The 23,019-nt window shown below is 39.6% G+C and overlaps 1 protein-coding gene across 2 annotated transcripts in view; it reads right to left on the bottom strand.

Moving 5' to 3' along the window:
• Positions 1–23,019, bottom strand: part of TBC1D1 (TBC1 domain family member 1) — a 121,458-nt gene that overhangs the window by 11,309 nt on the left and 87,130 nt on the right. For both annotated transcript variants that reach the window (XM_075148901.1, XM_075148902.1), the window contains 4 exons: positions 16,611–16,796; positions 9,151–9,312; positions 6,044–6,202; positions 302–546 (listed from right to left, as the gene is read on the bottom strand). In XM_075148901.1, the coding sequence (XP_075005002.1) occupies positions 302–546; positions 6,044–6,202; positions 9,151–9,312; positions 16,611–16,796 (752 nt within the window). The remainder of the gene's footprint in view (positions 1–301; positions 547–6,043; positions 6,203–9,150; positions 9,313–16,610; positions 16,797–23,019) is intronic.

The raw sequence follows: 23,019 nt of genomic DNA, 5'->3' as shown, positions 1-23,019 counted from the left end.
AAGCCACCTAAAAGACCCAGGATGGGTCACCTGTGAGCCTACGACAGGCTCATTTGCAGGGTCATTTGAACCTCATACAACACGTAGCAGAATTCCTCCTATTTATGGTTTTCATAGCTTCCCCAGTAGTCTTTTTATTTGAAACTAGTGCATTTAAGATGATGTATTCTTTTCCCAGATTATCCTTCCCCATTTTTGAGAACTGAATGTAAGTTCAAGTCCACATTTTGACAATGCTACCTAGATTGCATTATTATGATTTAACATTAGCATCCTGTTATTAGAAAAATAGAAATCTTACCTGTAAAATTGTCATGTCAGGACGATATTGTTTTCTCAGGCCCACGTCAAACATGAGAAACTTTAGCATTTTAAAAGCATCTTCTTCACTCATATGAAGTAGTAAAACTCCTGCTACAAAACTAAGGCCCTGGCAATATCCTACTTCCTGGTCCAAAAGTGAATAGGCCTTCAAAATATTGTAGAGTGACAGCTGCCCAGCTCCCAGCTGTGCTGAGAAGTATGGATGTGTTGGAAATGTGCGCCCTGTGAAAATAGCTGAAGTTAGCAACTTAAACTAAAAAATAAACAAACAAACAAAAAACCTTGCCATGTTATCAAACTAAATAGTCTTTCAAAAAGGTAGATTCTTTTGAAAGGTAGATTCTGAGTTAGCCCACAGGAAGACTGTAAGAAAGTTAACAATACAAAACCATTGATTCTTATACTCTACTACTGTTTTGTTATAGTAGTTGCAACATTAATTTAGAAATTGTCAGGGGGGTGGGGACAGTCTGTTGTTTGGAACAGCTGAGTAACTGGTTCTTAAGACTGGCCCTTGATCAGTTTGTTAAAGGGCTTATAGGGGCTGGTTGCCTGGAATAGTGGGAGACTCGATTCAGTGGTTGGACAAGTCACCCAGTCCTCTTTTCTTGATTAAAAAGTGTTAAGTTTTTAGACAACTGTTAGGATCCAGGCACAGACTTAGAACATCTGAGCTCTCTGGGTTGGGGCCCCTTCCCTCTCTCTTTTCTTCTTGTCTTTTTTCCCAGTAAATATGTCTCTCGTCACCTCCCTCCTTGCCTTTGCCCCTCCCAGCCTTATGGGTTCTTCCTCCTTTCCTGCAGCATGAAGCTCAGACTCTTCCATGAGCTGATCCAGTTCACCAACCTGGCAGAAAAATCCCCTTTTACATGAGGTTAGTTGTTCTGCCCTGTTGCTCAGCTGTGTCAGCTCCAGGAGGCGTCCCATGAGCACCAGCACAAGTGACAAGTACTTGAAGAGTGGGAGTCAGTTGTCGGAGCAGAATTTTCTCTTGGTAGCAACGGGCTGTGATTAGTTCTGGGCTCCCCAGTACAAGAGAGACGTGGACATACTGGAGAGAGTCCAGCAAAGGGCCACTAGGATGATGAAGGGACTGAAGCATCTCTCCTATGAAGAAAGGCTGAGAGACCTGGGACTGTTCAGCCTGGAGAAGAAAAGGTTCAGGGGGATCTTATCAACGTGCACAAATACCCAGTGGGAGGGAATGAAGAAGAGGGAGCCAGGCTCTTCTCAGTAGTGCCCACTGACTGGACGAGAGGCAATGGGCACAAATTGAAATACAGGAAATTGCAGCTAACATAAGAAAAAAATCTTTTTTTATTTTAGGGGTGGCCAGACACCGGCACAGGCTGCCCAGAGAGGTTGCGGAGTCTCCATCTATGGACATATTCACAACCTGAGCAAACATGGTCCTGGGCAACCTGCTTTATATGAACCTGCTTTGAGCAGGGGGGTTGGACTAGATGATCTCAAAAGCTCCCTTCCAACCTCAACCACTCTGTGATTCTGTAAACAGAGACATTAAAGGCTTCACTTTTACAGATTTTTTTTCAAAAACTTTTCCAAAAGGGAGTATTTTCATTTCTAGGAAAAAAACCCTCCCCCTATCAGATTTGTCCTCTGAAATACCTCAACAGAGAAGAAATTTGAATACTTCTTTTGTTCTAGTATATGAGCTTGTTTTTCAGTTGCCCACTTGTTAAATACCACCCCACCCTTTAGCTCCTGGAATGCTGCTGTGCTGCCAGATAATATCAGAGCTCCTGTTTCAAGAAGACAAAGCCCGGGGCAGAGTCCTTCTGCCTTCTGGTAGCTGCTCTAGCCTGTCGCACGGGACACTGGCATTCAGTTCCTGAGCAGGTCTCCCCGGGCCAGGCCATCACAGAGTGGAACGTTACAGAAGAAATATTTCTAGCTTCCAAGTAAGAAGGAGCTTGTGTTCCTTTGCAAAAGAATCCTCTGCGTGAATGACAAGTTATTACAGCACGGTCTAAAGGCAGACCTGTACAGCCTCACTCACGCAGCAAGGCTCCTTTCATGTAAGTCACGAAGAAAAGTTACAAGCTAAGCAGGAATAAAAATACAAAGAAGTTCTAAAAAACAGTAAATGGAGGAGGAGCAGAACTGCTAAACTCAGAAGCTGATTTGTTTCTGAGTGCCCTGGTGATCACTTAACTACGAATTTTATCTTTTACCTAGGAGCAAACAACTCCTGGCCCTGCTGAAGAGAGACTCTAAATGAACTGTGATACCTCAAGAGCGCCAGAATAAGAAAGTAAGTACCTACTACTTTATTTTTGAAATGTAATAAAACAAAACATAATTTTCTGCTGTGTTCAGCAAACACTCAGTGATGAGTACAGCGGTTTCATACACTGATAGCATCTAGAAATCAGTTTACCCCACCTTACTGAGAGCAGAAATCATTTACTGAGCATGACTTTGGTGTTCAGGACCTGAAATCCCCAGTGACTGCAGTGGTTGTGGAGGTGGGGCCACAAAAGGAAATACATAAAAAAGCCTTCAGGGAATTGTGGCTTTGTTCTTGTCCACCTAATGAAATAGCACCGTGACATGTAAACTGGGCCAGGAAAGCGGCTGCTGTACCTTACCTCTGCATCCAGATGCACACTGCTGTCCTCATTCTCCGGAAGCACTATTTACAGCTGAACATGTATTGATTCAACTAAGTGTGAGCAATACTATTATAGCTTTGGCTCATACTGTGTTAGCAAGACATCTTTAATTTGGGAAAGCTTTTTTAAATATTATAACCACATGTTGCAAGAACAGTTTTTTCTCTCAAGGGAGAAGTGCATGCTTTCAGAAGGATTCTTAAAGATTTAAGAGAAAACGCTTCTGAAAGCCTGAAGGAACACAAGTCAGAACATGCAAATTCCTTCCAGCTGCCTTTCCAGTCATCCTGTCTGTTACTGTGCAGCACTACTCTATTTCAATGTGAATCACTAGGAAACTAGGAAGTCTTCAGCTTCCTAGTTTCATCTTACTGAAATAACAGGGTCCAATCCTTCCCTCAGCTAATGGGCTAGCAAATAGCTCCCCGGCAAAAGCAACACTTTGCATGAAAACCACCATGAAGTTACCAATTTGCCAACACATGCAGTCATTTGTTTCTACAAGCAGAGCACATGGCTAAAAAGAGAAAAATATTGATGTGCAGAACCAGGCAGAAAATACGAACAGCTTGCTGAGCCAGCAAGCCCCCACCTGCCGTGTGAGCCAACCAAACTCAGCCTGACTTGCTCCGTACTGTCCAGGAGTTGTCTCAACCCTCTCCTCTCTGCTGAAGGTGTTCAATTCACTAACCCAGCACAAAACTATTCACCCCTTACTGAGGCACTTCACTGCAACAGAATCCCAGTGTTCATTGCCAGGGTATCAACACCAGGTATGCTGACTTGACCGACAGGTACTTGCTAGCGAATAATCTCTGGTTGCATATAAATGTCTCTCAAAAACAAAAGACTGCTTCTGGCGCTGTGCGATCCAGGGGAATTCCTAGAATTGGTGTGACAAAGTCCAGGGGGAAAAAACTTGCCTACATTGCAACTGCCTATTCCCAGCTGGCATTAAGGCTCCTTGGAATGTTACTTTCCCAGTGCCAAGTCGAAACCTGGCAGGCGTGTCAAGTAGCGGAAAGTGAAGGTGGCATCGACCATCACCCTCCCCACCTCAGCTCACTCCAGTTTCTGCAGAAACATGCCTGTTCTGCCAGATTCTTGTTTTCTATGCACTGCCTTGATATTTTGACTCACTTTACCAAGTGCTGCAAAAAAGGAGAAAATATTCTCATTTACCATATAAAGCTTAAGTCACCATCTAAACTTGACAAATCTTCTCACAGTTCAATACCTGCTGAAGACAGTCCGCACATTGAGTTTTTAAGAAATAGGTGCCCCTGGACAGCTCTGGGTGTAGGTGATCCCTCATCAAGCAATTCTTCCATGTGGAAGAGAGGGGGTATAGTCTTTCATTTGCAATGAAAAATACTCAAATATTGTTTGAGTGGTTATAAAGAGTAGTTATAAAGAAGTATGATGGGACAACTCTGTACTACTTCTTAATACAATAGGTATTAATCATTCAGATCAAACCAAGTACAGATTTTCTCATAAATTTTTATCATTCTATCACATGACATTTGGTTACTTGCAGTGCATAACTTCCCCTGATGGAGTTTTTCATGGCAAATTCATTTAGTCAAAGTTAGTGATTATGGACCTCTTAAATTGCCCCACCCAACTCCTCAGACCCAAACCACAAACCCCACAACACAAGCCTGTTGCAAGTTCTATCATGCTCTGGAAGACATTATTAATTTTTTTCCTTTATTAGGAAAGAGCATAATGAACACTGAGTTCAGTGTGGGATTATCCCACCACAAGAGCTGGGATCCTCTTGGAAAAACACCAGCTCCTGGTTTCTCAGACAATAAACTGAATTAAAATATCCAAGGGAGGAGAAAACAATATCTTAACCCAGCTGAGGAGCAGCCATGCGCTGGTTGGGGGCAGGACTGGAAAGAAAAGGGAACAGCCTTCACGAGGAAGATGGAGAGGATGTCAAAAAGTGCTTCTGTGAGGTCTACGAAAAAAATGGTTCACTTGTGGGAGCTTCTGAGATGGAGAGGTTGCTGGTACTTAACAAAACCATCTGGGAGCAGCAGCAACCAGAGACAGTAACAATGTTTAACACTGATCCACACCTTACAGAGCATACTGACTTTTGGTCTTATTAAATGTTCCCGGATTTCATTATCATCTTAGTCTAGCAGCAGCAAGAGTCAATCAATGAAAAACAATCTCACACAAGGGAACTAAAAGTGATAAAGGAAGAGGATCAGGAAAAGTAAAAGGAAGGGTTAAGAATGGCATAACTTTTTGAGGTATATGAAGACTGCTCTTTTACAATTATCTGGAGCAATCTCTTCTGCTCCTACCCCAAAACAATCATTTAATTCCATTTAGATTTCCTTTCTCATGTTTCCTTCTAATACTAGAAAAAACTTTTTGAGCTTTGAACAATAAATGTGAAAGAAAAAGGAAAACTCTACTCAAGAAGACCAAAAGCCAGCCTGAAGCCCTCCTACCAGTCACTTCAAATTTAAGAGCCTTGGTTCCTAACGTCTCTCTACTAAACTCAATGGATATAGTATATGTGCCTTCACAGACCAATTCACTGTCCCTGAATCAGGAGCCAGCTACTGCTTCAAATTAGGCAGTGTGAATAACCTACCTAACAACTATCCATTAAAAAAAATTTAAAAAAGCAAAAAGCAAAACTTCTGTATTATTTCAAGTAAAAGTGTTTAACAGATACAGCAAACACTGGACATCAGGAATGAATAGCACATTATTCAACAGTCTGCACTTAAATATTGACTTCCTTTTCTGACAGTTGGTATTCCATGGGCCTGTGGAGTTCACTGTCAATATCTGAAATACAGATGCATTACAGTTACATTCAGCAACCTCTTATTACCACATGTTGCAAAGGACCTCTGCACTTGAAATGCAGATTTTGCATTTTCCTAATAGTGTCAAGTAATAGTTCTCACTTATACCAGGTTAAAAGCAGTTCTTACCAACAACCTATTATTAAATGGTTAGAGGCTTTATGTGTGTTACCTTCTTTTATTTAATTCTCTTCCAGAGATCATAAACCCCTTATTTTAATTTCAGACCACTACTGTACTTACCTAGGTCAATAAGTATTGCATGTTGCTGGGAAGTTAGTTGTTTTAGGAGTTCTTTATAAGGTGTGTCCTTTGGTTGTTGTTTACTCGTAAACTGATGTTTAAGATGGTATTGCTCTGCTAGAAACTTCCAGATCTCGCCACGGTGGTGACGTGGTACTCCTGAGAGAAGAAAGTCATTAAAACAGTAATTTGTAGTCATACTGAGGGTTCAGCTACAGTTGAGCTAATAGGATTGAGGAACTGAAGATCCCTATCTGCTAGATCCGTATCTGCTATCTCCAGTAGACCATAGAAGCAGATCAAACTACAGTGCTTATACTTCCTCAACCAATAAAAGACATTTGCATCTTAACAGGAGAGATTTAAGGTAGCAACAGGGTGAGCTGCCTAAGTCTAAGATTACTGCTTACATCCAGTCTGAGAAATACTAGAAGAGGCAGCAAAAATTGCAATACTTCTCTCTGAAAAGTTACATGCTTATCTCCCATTTTTCCATGTGAAGTACACAATAAAGCACTGCAATAGAACTAATTAACATGTTTTCACTAATGTAGCGCTGACACTGTTGTTAGGAGTAAGTTTTAGGAAGGCAGGATGCACACATACCAAAAGTATAAACAAGTACAAATGAGATGTGAGCTAGAGACTACAACAGAAGGCAGATAATCAGAAAGCAAGTATTGTATTTCTAGTTTTGCTGTTGGTTTGCTGAATGATTGGTACACACAGAAATGTTTTAAAGCTTGAATTTCTTTCTCTATAAAAAGGGATAACGCTATTTAACTATTTCACATAGTTTATGGTAGCCTTCATTTGTATCTATACGCAAAGCTCTGTAACAGAAAGGTTATTGTTACATGCATACTTTATTCAGCACAAGACTGGCACTATTAAATCATCTACACAAGAAATGAATACACTATTCTTTGGGAAAGTATTCTGTCTAATCCATGATGTACTGGAACCAGATATTACTGTTTAAAGTGACTTATGGCTTGAAGTTTTTTGGACTGCTTTTTTCTTTTGGGATATATGTAACATATGGATGATAACAACAACAGAAGAAATAAAAATTGACTCAAGCGTACAACTTACATGGAAAGATAACAAAACATATTAAAGCAATTTCACTGCCTTCTCTCATATAAGCACAAAAGGATATGAATTTATCTCTGCAATGCTTTTTTTTACTACACTATCATAATCCAGAGACAATTGCTTGAAAATGAAGTGCTAGTAGAAATGTATAATATTTGAATCCACATCACAAGTGCATTTAGAGAATGTTTCTGTAAATTACTTTAGGGAACTTAAACCCAATTATCGAAAGGTCTCCAACATGAAACAGTGAGGGAAAGTGCTGTTTCAGACACTGAATGAGCCAGGCTCTCCTCTTCAGATACACATCTAAAATCCCATTAGCTTCAGAGAGGTTGAATGTGTCACATAGGGTAGAACTGGCTTAACGGTGCACATTTACAGCTGCAAAATTACAAATGAATTAAAATTCCCTTTAAGGAAGTAGTCTGATATTAAGTTTATCTCTGTATGCTGCATCATACATGTAAAATAAAGTATTTCGTTTACTACTTCCTAAATGAAAGATGCACTATATTTAAACATCTACTACAGTGTACATTATAGGTCAACACTGTATATTTGTTATCCTAATGTAAGCCCCATGCTTACTGAAACCTGCATTTCTTACCTGTTTGCCTTGCTTCTCTAGTTATTTTTAATGGTTTTGGTTTAACTAGAATTTGCTAAACTCAATTCAAATGCATTTTTCATTTCTGCATATGTATAAAATTTGACATCACTTCACCCTAAGAACTTTGGCAACAACTGGGCTCTAGAGAGCAGAGCATAGTAATAGCATCAAGAGCTAGAGATAATTTCCCCATGTACTGGCTACTTGTATGTGCTTCTTATCAGCAATCCACTAAGGAGGGCTTTATTTATTTATTTACTTACTTTGCATCACTCCAAGTTTTTTAAGTTTTAAGTTTGAACTCTAACATAGGCCAGTATCACTGGACTATCAACAGAAACCAAGTTTTTCTCAAGCTTAAATATTGACTGGACAGAGCTCTTTACTTACATGAATGGAAGGAAACCTGTGATAATGAGCTTTCCTTACTCTGCAGAGATTTGTGCTTGGGGCATTTGATATTGTTAGAAATGTAGACTTACCTAGTCATCTTAAATGGACAATTTGGTTTAACTTGCTTGAATAATTGCATATAGGCAGGTGCAATATTTAAAATATTAAACTTCTGCTAGTGGTAAATTCTTTACACTTCCTTTACATGTTGGAAAGCTTTGTATAGAACTATAAAAAGCTCCTTGGAGTAGCCATCTTCACCATCGGCTACATACAGCACTCAGCATAAGGCCTTTGGGTCCAACCATGGCACAAATAACACTGAGTAATAACCCAATTATTAGGACATTACCAGTAATAACCCAATTATCAGAGCAGTTATTGGAACATAACCCAATTATTAGAACATTTAAAAAACACCCTTATGTTATATTACTTTTGATGCAGTGGAGAGAGGGGCTGGTTGCTCAGCCCTGCAGTGTGAGGAAGACTGTAAGTGGTGTTTGCAGGTACAACGCATTGTTGAACTCAGAAAAAAGGCAGTTCTACAGAGATATCCATGTATCTGTTTGTATACACACATACCACCCAGGGTGGAACAGCGAATTTCCAGATAATAGTGCAGACAGTTTCTTCAGTTATTTACACAGTCATTTCTTCGGCATTATCCAGGGTTTTTTCGTTAATTATAACTTTTGATTTATAAAATCAGATCGCAACAATTGTAATACTGTATTGTACAACTCTCTTGTAAGGACAAATGTTATTAAAAAATGAATACCAAGTAACTCCAGTAATACAATTGCAGCTACAGCTGAAAGGGACTGTTACTTGAATACACGTAACCATGAAGATACTGAACATTGTAACTTGTTTAGTCAGCAACCTGAGGAACAGCTCTAGCGAGAATCTGGTTATAAGGACTGGTTAAGATATCACCCTATTCCTTTTCTAATACAATTTACATGCATTTCAACAACTCAAAATAACAAACTGTGCTTACCTTGCCCAACAGCAGAGTGTATTTTTTCCACATCAAACTTAATCTTTGACCTTCCAGGTGTACTCAACATTTTTTCCCAAATCAAAGTTACATCTTTTAAGCATGGTGTGATTTCTTCATAGTCAAGTTTCAGACGTCTGTTCTGCAAATTGTTTTCTGAAGCTAGGAAGTGATATCATGAATGCACCAGTTAATATTGTTTACTATTTGTAAAATTTAACTTAGACCTTCACCATGCAATCCACCTAAAATTAAACCCTATTAATTCTGAAACGTTATGTGTCTAAATTTTTGTGATTGTGGGGTGTTTTGGGTTTTTTGGTTTTTTTTAAGATATTATATGCAATATTAACTGTGTTTGGCCTGTTAAATGAAGTACCTTACAGCTAGTCAACTCTTAAATCTGAAGAAACATGAGAGATGATGACTAATGAAACAAATGCAAGATTTTCCTAACAGGATTTTTCAATTTCCCAGCTCTTAAAAAAATATTAGTGCAGTAGATCTACACCAAATAAAAATACAAAACCAATATAGTCATCAACATTTCACCAATGTTGGGGGTGAAATCGATAGCCCAGCTCAAGTGCATCTACACCAATGCACGCAGCATGGGCGGCAAACAGGAGGAGCTGGAAGCCATTGTGCAGCGGGGTAGCTATGACTTAGTCGCCATCACAGAAACATGCTGGGATGACTCTCACGACTGGAGTGCTGCAATGGATGGCTATAAGCCCTTCAGCAGGGACAGGCGAGGAAGGAGATGCGGTGGGGTGGCTCTGTATGTTAGAGAGTGCTTCGATTGTCTAGAGCTCAACGATTGTGATGATAAGGTTGCGTGCTCGTGGATAAGGATGAGGGGGAAGGCCAACAAGGCAGATATCCTGCTGGGAGTCTGTTGTAGACCACCTAACCTTCTACAAGAGGCTGGCAGAAGTCTCACAATCACTAGCCCTTGTTCTCGTGGGGGACTTCAACTTTCCGGACGTCTGCTGGAAATACAACATGTCAGAGAGGAAACAGTCAAGGAGGTGTGGAAGAGAACTTCCTGACGCAGCCGGTAAGTGAGCCTACCAGGGGAGGTGCCTTGCTTGACCTGCTGTTCACAGAGAAGGACTGGTGGGAGATGTGGTGGTCGGAGGCTGGCTTGGCCTTAGCAACCATGAAATGATAGAATTCTTGATTCTGGGTGAAGTAAGCAGGGGGGCCAGCAAAACCACTAACATGGGCTTCCAGAGGGCAGACTTTGGCCTGCTCAGGACACTGGTTGAAAGGCTCCCTTGGGAGACAGTCCTGAAGGGCAAAGGGGTCCAGGAAGGCTGGACGTTCTTCAAGAAGGAAGTCTTAAAGGCGCAGGAGCGGGCTGTCCCCATGTGCCGTAAGAACGGGCAGGGAAGGCGACCGGCCTGGCTGAATGGGGAGCTCTTGCTAGGACTCAGGAAAGAAAGGAGAGTTTACCACTTATGGAAGAAGGGGCAGGCAACTCAAGAAGAGTACAGGGATCTCGTTAGGTTGTGCAGAGAAGAAATCAGAAAGGCAAAAGCCCAGCTAGAATGCAATCCGGCCACTGTCATGAGAGACAACAAAAATGTTTTTACAAATATATTAACGACAAAAAGAGAGCCAAGGAGAATCTCCATCCTTTAATGGGTGCGGGGGGGAACGTTGCCACCGAAGACGAGGAAAAGGCTGAGGTACTTAATGCCTTCTTTGCCTCAGTCTTTAATAGTCAGAGCAGTTATCCTCAGGGTACTCGGCCCCCTGAGCTGGAAGACAGGGACAGCGAGCAGGATAAACCCCCCATAACCCAAGAGGAAGCAGTTAACGACCTGCTACGCCACCTGGACGCTCACAAGTCTATGGGGCCAGATGGGATCCACCCGAGGGTACTGAGGGAGCTGGAGGAGGAGCTTGCCAAGCCACTCTCCATCATTTACCAGCAGTCCTGGTTAGCCAGGGAGGTCCCGGACGACTGGAGGCTTGCCAGTGTGACACCCATCTACAGGAAGGGCTGGAAGGAGGATCCGGGGAACTACAGGCCGGTCAGCCTGACCTCAGTACCAGGGAAGATTATGGAGCAGTTTGTCTTAAGGGTGCTCACAAGGCATGTGCAGGACAACCAGGGGATCAGGCCCAGCCAGCACGGGTTCATGGAAGGCAGGTCCTTCTTGACCAACCTGATCTCCTTCTATGACCAGGTGACCCGCCTCGTGGATGAGGGAAAGGCAGTGGATGTGGTCTACCTGGACTTCAGGAAAGCCTTTGACACCGTCTCCCACAACATTCTCCTAGAGAAGCTGGCAGCTCATGGCTTAGACAGGTGCACTCTTCGCTGGGTGAAAAACTGGCTGGACGGCCGAGCCCAGAGAGTTGTGGTGAATGGAGTTAAATCCAGTTGGCGGCCGGTCACGAGCGGTGTTCCCCAGGGCTCAGTATTGGGGCCGGTCTTGTTCAATATCTTTATCAATGATCTGGATGAGGGGATCGAGTGCTCCCTCAGTAAGTTTGCAGACGACATCAAGTTGATCTGCTCGAGGGTAGGAAGGCTCTGCAGAGGGACCTGGACAGGCTGGATCGATGGGCCGAGGCCAACTGTATGAGGTTCAACAAGGCCACAACAACCCCATGCAACGCTACAGGCTTGGGGAAGAGTGGTTGGAAAGCTGCCCAGAGGAAAAGGACCCATGGCAGCCGGCTGAACATGAGCCAAGAAGGCCAACGGCATCCTGGCCTGTATCAGAAATAGTGTGGCCAGCAGGAGCAGGGAAGTGATCGTGCCCCTGTACTCGGCACTGGTGAGGCCGCACCTCGAATCCTGTGTTCAGTTTTGGGCCCCTCACTACAAGAAGGACATGGAGGTGCTGGAGCGTGTCCAGAGAAGGGCAACAAAGCTGGTGAAGGGCCTGGAGCACAAGTCTTATGAGAAGCGGCTGAGGGAACTGGCGTTTTTTAGCCTGGAGAAGAGGAGGCTGAGAGGAGACCTCATCGCGCTCTACAACTACCTGAAAGCAGGTTGTAGCGAGGTGGGTGTTGGTCTCTTCTCCTAAGTAACTAGCGATAGGACGAGAGGAAATGGCCTCAAGTTGTGCCAAGGGAGGTTCAGATTGGACATTAGGAAAAATTTCTTTACTGGAAGAGTGGTCAGGCCTTGGAACAGGCTGCCCAGGGAAGTGGTTGAGTCACCATCCCTGGAGGTATTTAAAAGATGTGTAGATGAGGCGCTTAGGGACATGGTTTAGCGGGCATGGTGGTGTTGCGTTGACGGTTGGACTTGATGATCTTAGAGGTCTTTTCCAACCTTAACGATTTTATGATTCTATCTACTTCTTATGCATAGAGCTCCATAATAGTAATGATAAAGTAAAAAAATACTTTAAAGGTGATTATTCACATGTCTGTTTTTATAGACTACATAAAAGGGAAGTTCAAGTATAGCAAATTTCAGAACGCTGAACACAAATAGGACTATAAAAATATATATACATGAGGGTCTCTTAACGACTCCACTGAAGAAATCAAAACATGGGTCAATGCATAACTCAGTCTTAAATAAGACATTTTAGATCATCAGAGCTCCTGGAGCAGAGATGCATTGTAGTATTGGTGATTTTCTTGGATTACAATTTATAAGAACATTGCACTGTATCTTCATGTGTTATCTATAAGGGATTAAAAAAAATTAATCAATAGCTGGAAAAGCATCAAAGAACCATGGCAAAAATGAAAATTAATTCTGTAGCTGAGCGTTAATTCCAAAGTTTAGAAGTGGAGTGAGAATTTCAAATTTCCTAGCAAAACTTTTAAGTTTTGTTTCTGCAGGGGATTTTTTAGTACTGAATGTACCTGGAAAAAAGAGTTTATTAATGGTATTCACGTAAACTAAATAATAAGCACCTTTTGAAACCGTGGATGAATTTGTGCAGGTCATGAGACTGAAAAACCAGAAAAGGTCTTTCAGCTCAGATGGAGAAAAAAGGTGCAGTGCAGATGAAAGATGTCAGACATCTATTCCTAAAAGGCATGAAATGCTGAAAGAAAATGCTATAAGGAAACTGAGACGAAGCTACAAAGAGAGCACTAAGCAGTGACATAGACTGTGGTAAGTCTATGGAGAATTTAACAAAATGGGTATTTCAATTTTTTAACTGGGCTGTAATGTGGCTGAGGACTCAACGCACCTAGTTCCAGGACAAGAGAACAACTCTCTACTTGCAAAAAGGAGCAGAGCACAGGTTCAAAAGACATAAAGGACTGAAAAGGTTCTATAGTATTAAACAAAAATTAAAAAATACTTCTCCTTAATAACATCCATAGAGCAAATTACAAATAACACAGTTTGGAACCATGTTTATGAAATAGCGTACCATGAAGTGACAATGATTTTTAATTAAGTTGCCATGATGTATTCACAGTACTTCATTGTTGTGATGATGCGTCACTGTAATGTTACAAGATACTCTCATTTTCGGGACATACTGCCATACATCATAAGCCTACTGCTACTTTTGATGTTTTCACAGTATGAACTCACAAAATCACACTCCTATGCATCAGAGTCTTGAGACAATCTATGTTAAAAGGATGTTATCTTTTGTTAGTTTAACTCTTCCTTGTTTGTATGTTCAACTTGTTTATATAAATTTACTAAACAGTTAAAAATCACCTGAAATTTACATGGCCCATAATGACTTTAAAATAGCCAACACACTAAGCTCATCTTGTTCTAAGATTGTGTCTGCAGTTAAGGTTTTTTAGATTACCAAATTCTGAGAGTCGCAAAGGATTAGCTTGTTCTTTACTCCCACTGGCTAAAACAAGATTCTAGATTTCAAAAATGGAAAAAGAAAAGAACTTTTTATATTTGGGAAGTGTCCGCCTTACCTCCTTATCCTATAGTTATGTTCACATGTGAACGATTTCATTCAGTGAGGTTATTCATGTGAGTTATGATGTTACCTAAATGTTTGCAAGATCTGGACCTCATAGTATTTCATTTTGATATTTTCCAATTTAGTTTATTTAGTTTTTGACTTTTCACTTCAAAGTAGTATATTTCCTTTTAAACCATGACTTTGGCTGTACGTGTACCGACACATGCTTTACCCATCTTGATACAGACAGCTGTAACTTAATTTTACTCCTTAGGTTTTTCTTATTCCTGGTTTCTTGTTGCTTTTGATTTTTCCTGATGGTCTTATTGTAGCTGTGTGTCCACACTGAAAGTGATTCTGTGTATCTAAACTGTCAACTTCTTCACGTTTTCCTCAGATCAAATACAACATATTTATGTATTAGAATATTAAAAAAACCCTTAAAACACAGGTGGTATTATCTGAAGATAACTTAAAAATGGCATTTAAGTTTCAGCTTATATGAAAACAAGCTCAGAGAAATCTTTCAATGTTCCCCCTTTTCAAACAAATGATTTCTGGTGCTTGGCAACTTTTCAGTCTTTTCAGACTTTTCTGCTTTATTCAGTCTTCTTATGCTACATGCAAAAATGCGACAGTAGGAGCGACATGCAAGGACTGAGGAGAGAATATGCCTTTATCAAGAAGCTTATTTTAGATACTGACACTACCCAATTCCCAATATCACACTTCAGCATTATCAGTAAAGATGCAACATACTGTACATTTAATTTTAATATTTTGTTTGGTATTGAACAGTAGTACTCTGAAAATTATTACCACACATAAAATATTTATTTTTACTTCCCAGAGACAAAAGCATCAGAACATGTGGCATTACATTACAAAGCTGTGCTCACTGCAGCATAGTCACCTGTTTTTTCAAGTACTGCCTCACCACCTGAGCTCTTCATGCAGCAGCTACCTAGGACAACTTCCTTACTCCACGATACATGCTACGCAGCCTGGGTCTTCAGTCATGCCAACACCCGTCTCATTCATTCACTAACTAGCTTCAGACATGCTCATCTTAGTGAATTTGTGATGGTTTTGCAATTGTTTCTTTTGGGCAGACAAAATTGGAGCATCTGATTAAACCTGTTAAAATTTTCATGGGTATTAATGCCCTGCAGTTGCCAAAAACTTGACTGCAGGCTGTAGATTCAGATAACTTGAATACAAGATAATTTAAAAAAAAAATCAGGAGTATAAATATATGAAACAGAGAAAATTTATTTCTAAATGCTAGGTCCCATAAAAATTCCAAGTTACAGAACAACTTGACAGAAGCTCATTTATGACAGCACGGCTCTAAGCTGAAGGGATGAGATCAGTCATTGCTCTCAGTACCTCTTTCTCCAGATGGTCTTGGCCCCTTTGCCAAGGGCATTGTATATTTGGTATCCATTGCCATATTTTGTTTTACTGGATTAGCAAGTACCTTTGCTGGGATCATGCCTGTCACCTGTGGGGTTCTTAGGAAATTTGGGTATCAGGTGTTCTTCAGATATCAGGGTTGAAATAGGAGAGCTATACTACTAGGAGCAAATAGCCTACAGATGGGCTAAGTGTTCTGGGAGGCCATATCCAATGTCCAAGAGAGGCATTTTCTCCTTCCAGCCAGGAATCTCAGACCAAGTTTAAAGAAGGATTTCATGTTTGGTATACTGACCTTTTCACATCGCTGGGCCCTTTCTCTACACAGTTGTACTTCCTGGATGACAATCCTTTCTCAAGTTTACACAAAGGTGTAAAGAAGAATTGCTGTTTTCATGCCAGGTACCTCACCCCTTGAGGACCCAGGTGCCTACTTCCCTTCCTGAACATCTAAAATCAGCCAGATAAACATTTCTGTCCTCATCATTCATATCTTCAAAGGAGCAATCACTTGTAATTCTGTATGCAGCTGCTACAATAAAATGTGTATTCTTAATCAGCTGCATTTCATGTGTAAAAATTGCCACCATGGATTTGTTGCAGCTACACATTCAGCTGCAGAAAACTTTTGGTTAAGAACAACTGCAAATTCCAGTTTCTCAAGCTCCTTCTCATCAACCTTCTGACTGATCTAAGTCATTACTACTCCATACAAACCTTGCTTGCGCAGTGTGTGTACACAGGCAGGCACCCACAGAAGTCCACAACCAGCTCCTTAAGAAATTCAATTCAACTCCAGGACTGGCTAAACAGAACGTTGCAATGACCAATACTTAGACAATGACCTATGGATGCGAATGTAGAAAAGAATTCAGTTCATGAAAATGATTGTGCTGAATTCTTGTAAGAACTTCTAGACACCAGACTGAAAAACCCCAACCATGGTAAAACTAAGAGAGTACCAATTAAGATCAAGTAAACAAATAATAAGGTGAAGTGATAAAAAAAGTAAGTGTAAATTGTAACCTACACTGATGAGAGCTGAGGGAGTTGCTGCTAAACTGATTTACCTAAAATGTTTCGTTAAGGCTTGGTCCAATCCACTGCCAAGGCCAGAGCAAACCAAAAAGTGAACTTGTATTGCAGTAGGGTGTAATCAAGAACTTCACCAACCTTGTAACTTCTGGTTTTCTTTCTCCATTCTGAGGAGCAGTATTTGCTGAATAATGGCTTTCTTCCACAACTCACGAAGCTCATGGGGTGTCCGTTTCCTTTCTTCTTTCACTGGCCCAAAGGGGCCATCTTCACACACTGGTTCCAATGGGGATCTCGGTGGAAGTTCTCCCAATTCAGAGTAATCTTTAAAAGAGAGGAGCTATTGTGAACTACTTAGATTTCATGAATAAGTGAATGAAGGGACACATTTTCAAAGATTGCATATATATACACATACATATCTACATGTATACACACACACACACATATAGGAGGTAGCAATACCAAGCAAGGTTTCCCAAATGACAGTTTCAAGCAGATTTACAAGCTGCTTCTGAATAAGAATCATACGGGCCAAAGCCTGGAACATTTTTTTTCTATAACTTGATAAAAACATTGTACCATACACCAAGACCATGGCTTGCTAATTACAGCTTTACACAGACAGAACTAAAAAGGAAAAGGCAAGTTTGAGAAATTGCAAAAATACAACTTACAGCTGAAACCTGGCATGATTCAAATAGCAGATCAAATCAAATATAGCACCCACATAATTTAAAGAATAATCTCTAAACTGTGTTTAAACAAAGAAAACACACACCCTTAGCTGCACAAACACAGCACCACCTAAGGCCATACAACGGGCTGATTACCAGTTCTTAAAGTAAACATGCAGAAAGGGAGACAGGCACGTAAAACATGTTTGCTCTCACTTCTAATTTTTAACCATGTCATAACCTTCTGCACTTTTCTTTTGGCTTCAGCTGGTCTACCACAAAATGTATCTTTTTGTCAAGTATACAAGGTAATTCTAAGAAGACTGAAAACACTACAAAGGAAAGTGAACATTAAATAAATCTCAGGCAAATTGAAAAATCTTTTCTTTTTGGAGAAAGGGTAAACAACATTATTTTTAAACAAGTTCTCAACATAAGAAGCATAAGTTCTTATACTTTGTTTTCTTAATGTCTGCTGCAGTATCACTTAATTTTATTGTTTTATACAGGCTCAATAGTCTTTGATATAACCTGTACCTAGAAGAAAAATTACTCAATTCACCACCTTTAAAATGAATGGTCAAAACCACCCATCTCTTCCTACCAAATCACAAATGGAAAGCCATCACAACAGCACTTCTCCTTCAGCCAAACAGAATAGCTGTGAAATGTCTCCCCGAGGACAAGCTGACCAGTTATGCATGCGAGAAAATGCTTTAAAATCAATGCAACAAAAACCATTCCCTGGACTCTCCAGCCAAGAACAAGTACATCTGTGCATGCTATTTCAAACAGCTCCTGGGGAAGGGACACTCCTGAAACAATTATTCTGCATGGTAGCTCAGTGGTCCATTTCTTTATTACTGGCTAGCATAGTGATAAAGACTTTGAATCAAACACACACACACAAATTATATCATCTCTACAAACTAACAAAATACCAGGGTTTTCACCCCTTCAGAATCTGCTCGGAAAGCTACCATATATTGACTCACACAGTTCATATGCAGCTATTCTTTTCTTGTTTGTTGAAAGACACACACAACTAAGCTCAGATGACTAAGTAAGAATGGAAACGTTCACAGCTGTTGGCTTCTGCTTTTCTAAGTTTTGCCACTGTCAATCTTTTCCTCTCAAAGAGTCAGAGACAAATAGGGCGGGTCCAAAACCACCTGTTTTCTTATACAACATTTATTTGTTTGTTACCACAGTTAAATTCAAGGGCTAAAATATACATATAAAAACAAATGCAACATTTTCAGCTAGCAGCACAAATTAAACCTTCACAAACTCTGGATATAAGTGTGGATACCCACACTTTGGGTATCTACAGCATTTCAGAGAACAATGAACTTCCCGGGAATGTGAATTAGGCAAAGGACAAATATATGACACTTTAATGGCAATCACCATTTGTTGCAAAGAGAAACAGGAAACACTGACAGAAGCATTCAAAAGTACAGCTGGTTATGAAAAATATCAATATAATGAAAAAATTATATTATATTCCTTAAAAGAAACTGGGAAACATTAATTTAATATTTTTCTTTACAGGTAAATGGAAAGACTTCGGTGGGCTAAGAGCTACAATTATAAAAGAGGTTTAGGTAAATGTCATCAGGTAAAAAAGCAACACGCACTTGATAATCCTCAACTTGTGGTGACAATTAAAGGAAAATTATTTTGATTGTTGTTTTTGATGTACACACTATACTGTCAACAATGTTCTGTACATATAGTAGCTTTCATGCCGATTTTTCTTAGTGCATATTAAAGAACATTATAAGGGAAATGCTCTTAAGGATAATGCTGGTAGAACTGCCTTAATTTGCTTGAATAAAATAATAAACTTACAAAAAAAATACCATCTTGAAGGAAAGTTTTTCATTTTCTCTAAGGCTGCATTACATGCACAAAGTAACATCACCATAAGAAAGAGGAATTAATGAAAATGATCACCAAACATTAATGCAAAAACTAAAAATGATCCAGATAGGTACACCCTTATCTACTGTCTGTACGCTATCTGTAGTCTATTCACTTCTTATTACATTCTTATAGCAACCAATATAGAATGCACGTACATCCTGGGAGAAACAAATCTCTTTTCACCTTACATATCCTCTCAGTGGTTTATGGATCCCTTTAGAGTCAGATATGTATTCTGGTCTTATGCATGTATATATACATGTATGTGTTAGAAAATATCAGACTATCTACAGAGACAGTTTATGGTTACCCACTTGCAAAAAAAACAGGCTGCCAAAACACAATGCAAGGAAATGGATTAAACACATTGCATTCCTAAAGCAAGAAGGACCTAAAATCTTCCTGTTTTTAACATGCACATTCTACTTTCTCAGTGCAAATTTTGTGGATTGGTCTTCAAGTACCAACTTAACAAAATATCACCTTCTAATTTATTAGAGATGTTACTCACTTCTCATCCTCCAGTAATCAAACTTACTGTGGCAACACTTGAACCACTGCAAAGCATTGATTACTTAAGTCCACACTCCTGCTTCCATTTAAGCTGAAAACTTCTTGTCTATTACTGACTAACCTGATAAGATCAGTATTCACTAAGAGAAATTTAACTCACAATGCTTAAGGCTATAAAAGAAAACAGAAAGGTTACAAAATTCTACAGGCTGAACAATTATGATTATCAACCCTACCTCTAATTCTTCTGCAGAAGAGTCCTAGGCTTGATTTTGCCTTCCAAATAGCAGATCCTTTTCTATCCTTTCTTTCTTCTTACCACTTGTAGACATTCAACAGAAAGTCTAAAGTCTACTCTGATAAAGTGCAACACATTCACAACCTGTCTTCCCTCCCATCTCCATGTTGGCATGTGGCAGGATGTATAGAAACCAAAATGAACCTGTTTAACTGCTCAGGTGGCTTGTCTAAAGTTTGCAGAGTTGCATCAGCTGTTTGGCTGGTAAAGGAGGTGGGGGAGGTGGAATGTGCAGGTAATCCCTCAAAGCAAAGCAAAAAACCAGACATGGTTTTTTACTAACCCATGTCCATGAATATACAACAAGGTGATCGGCTTCCAGCTCCAAAACAGACAAGAGCAGAAATACCGTAACAAGAAACTGAGTATTTCATTATTATGCACAAACGATCTGGAAGACAGCAGAGAAAGCAAAGATAAATAGTAGAGCAATTCAACTGAACATAACTGGGAGCTCACATTCCACTGAATCAAACTGTCATGTGTTAAAATCCACGTAATGCGCAGCCTTCAAAACTCAGGATCTGAACACTTCAGCACACACTGAAAGACTGCTTCCCTGTTCATCTGCCAGCCTCGTCAGCTTTTGTTGACCCCTATTCCATGTTTCATTTGTACTCTTTTCAAATATGTTGCTTCCTTCCCTGCAGCTTCCATATAAAATTCTACCTCCATACCTGATACTTCTACAAGCCTACCACACTTCTACTCTTTAAGGTTCAGGATTGGGCAAGTTGACTCGGTAACTATTATTATATTTTATCAACACACAGGTTATTTTCTGTTTGAAATTCATACTTGGACTACCTTTCAGAATTACTTTTCTGCGCCATGCAATTCTACAAGTCTGTGGGTCCAAACCAAGTATTCTTGAGAAACAGTGTACTTCACCAGGAAAGCCACCAGCTTTCCTGTGAGAACTTGTGCAAGGTAATGAACTGCAGATGAAACTGCCCATGAAGCAGATGGAAATGTTGCATAAATGTACTAGTGCATCCATTCGTACCTCAAAAGCACTGCTCTGATGCTCCCACCACTTATACTACCCAAGAAAGGACAAGGCCAATAGGAACAATGGACTGAGATGGAATTTGTACAGCAGATCCAGTCATTTATACTTAGCTCTTCGGCTTCACGTGGCAGTGCTTCAATCCTAAGATGCAGAGTATCCCTACACTCCAAAAGGATCAACAAATGCATTACACAAAACTCTCATGTGGAAAGATGACACACAAAACAAAGTACAAAAGATTATGAAGAAAGTATCACGGTATATTACTACCAGAGACCACACTAAAGAATGTTTGTAAATTAAAAGCTGGTGAATGACTGCAGTAGTAATTAAAACAGAAAATATTTGACGGGTAGTGATAGAAACAAGAAATTTCATTAGCTCCAGAAGAAGCTACAATGAATATAGAGCATTTGCTCGGACCTGTGGGAGGACATTAAAGTATTCCAACAGTGAGTTATTAAAGTGTTGCCTTAAACCTTATTTTTCAGGAAATTTCATTTGTAATTGACTAGAAAAAAATTTAATTGATCAACAGTTTTTTATTCAATCAATCTCAGTATTAAACAAGGCTTTCCAAAAACAAGAAGAAAAAAAGGAAACCCACTAAGAGAAACCACACACACAAAGTAAAAAACAAGAGAAGTGGGACAAACCCACCTAAAAGTCTTAATTTTAAAAACATTCTTTCATAAGCACTTAGTCTAACCAACCTCAAATACCAAAACCAAGATAACAAGATTCATCTTGGACTAGAAACTGCAACACTTCATGCAGAAAAGAAGGGCTTGTTTTATTTTTACAGGAAGCTAATAGGGAGGAGGCTCAAATATAATGCATTACCGCCATTCTCACTATGGAGTTGTTTACACATGGCTCTTCATGGCTCAGTCACATCTGCTCTCCAGGGTTAAAAAGTCAGGCAAGATATGGTGAGAATGTGAATGCAAGAATTCCATTAAGCATTTTATTTGCTGCATTATGCTTTTTTTTTTTTTTTTAACTTTTAAACATTACAAAATTCAGCTTAGCAAACAAGCAAGAGAATCTTCACAGTCATGTAAGATTAAATGGCCCAAAAGAAAGGACTTTCACAACATCCTTAGTTCTCTTCAGGTCTTCCATTCAGGTAGCGCAACAGCTTCTTTCATACATGATACAAAATTAAAGAGGAACTTCAAAATTCTATAACCAAGAATATAATATTCCTACTATTTTACACAGATGAGTGGAATATTTGACTTCATAACCAAATGTGATAACGTGACCAGGAGCCTTCTGTTACCAGAAAGCTTCAGATACGGAATCACAAGAAGCAACAAGTTCTTCTAGTCTGACATACAACTTAAGGCAATAGCTGAATGAGGAATTCTTGAAAAATTCTGTATTTCAATACAGTTGATTAAAATCAGCTCTGAGACATGCTTTAGAGTTCGATTTTTCTTTTAAAGCCAAGAGCTTCTTAAAAAGTAATCACTACCTCCAAATTCACCCCATTTACTAATATTGTCAAGCCTTGAGAAATGAATGCCCTGATATTTCAATGAGCACAGAAGCCGTCACAGATTACATGTGGTACTTACTGCTTATAGCCAAGCTCCTATCCTGCAAATCAAGATTATGAGCATATATTTGCTCTGAGAGGGAGAGAACTGAGTAATAAACTCTAACCAACTGGCTTTATTACAGCATTTACAAAACTAGTCATTGGTTAATTAATAATAATTTTGTTGCTAAAAGAACCATTAAAACAGTATTGGAGGACACATTACAAATAATTTATACCACATAAACATTCTAAGTATAGAATGCTAAAGGAACAGTTTACAGTATTTGCAATATTACTACAAAATGATTTTTAAAATATTTTTGCTTAAATAATGGAAGAGATATAACCCTCGCCACAAAGCAGATAGGTAGGTGCTAACTACAATTGGTTTTAAGAATAACAGTTCTTGAAATCCAAACTTTTCTTCAGCACTTAGGATTTAACAGTTTTTTATCTCCGTCTGCCAGAGACTGAAATCCAATTCATTTTAATGAACGAATCAAGTTTTTTTTCCTGGACAGAGATATTTACTTTCTAAAAGAATTTTCTTCTGCAGTTCAAGTTGTAAA

The sequence above is a fragment of the Calonectris borealis genome, chromosome 4 (assembly GCF_964195595.1).
Source record: "Calonectris borealis chromosome 4, bCalBor7.hap1.2, whole genome shotgun sequence".
NCBI classification, from domain to species: domain Eukaryota; kingdom Metazoa; phylum Chordata; class Aves; order Procellariiformes; family Procellariidae; genus Calonectris; species Calonectris borealis.
The sequence above is the reverse complement of the archived record's forward strand: the minus strand, read 5'-3'. Positions and strand labels throughout refer to the sequence as shown.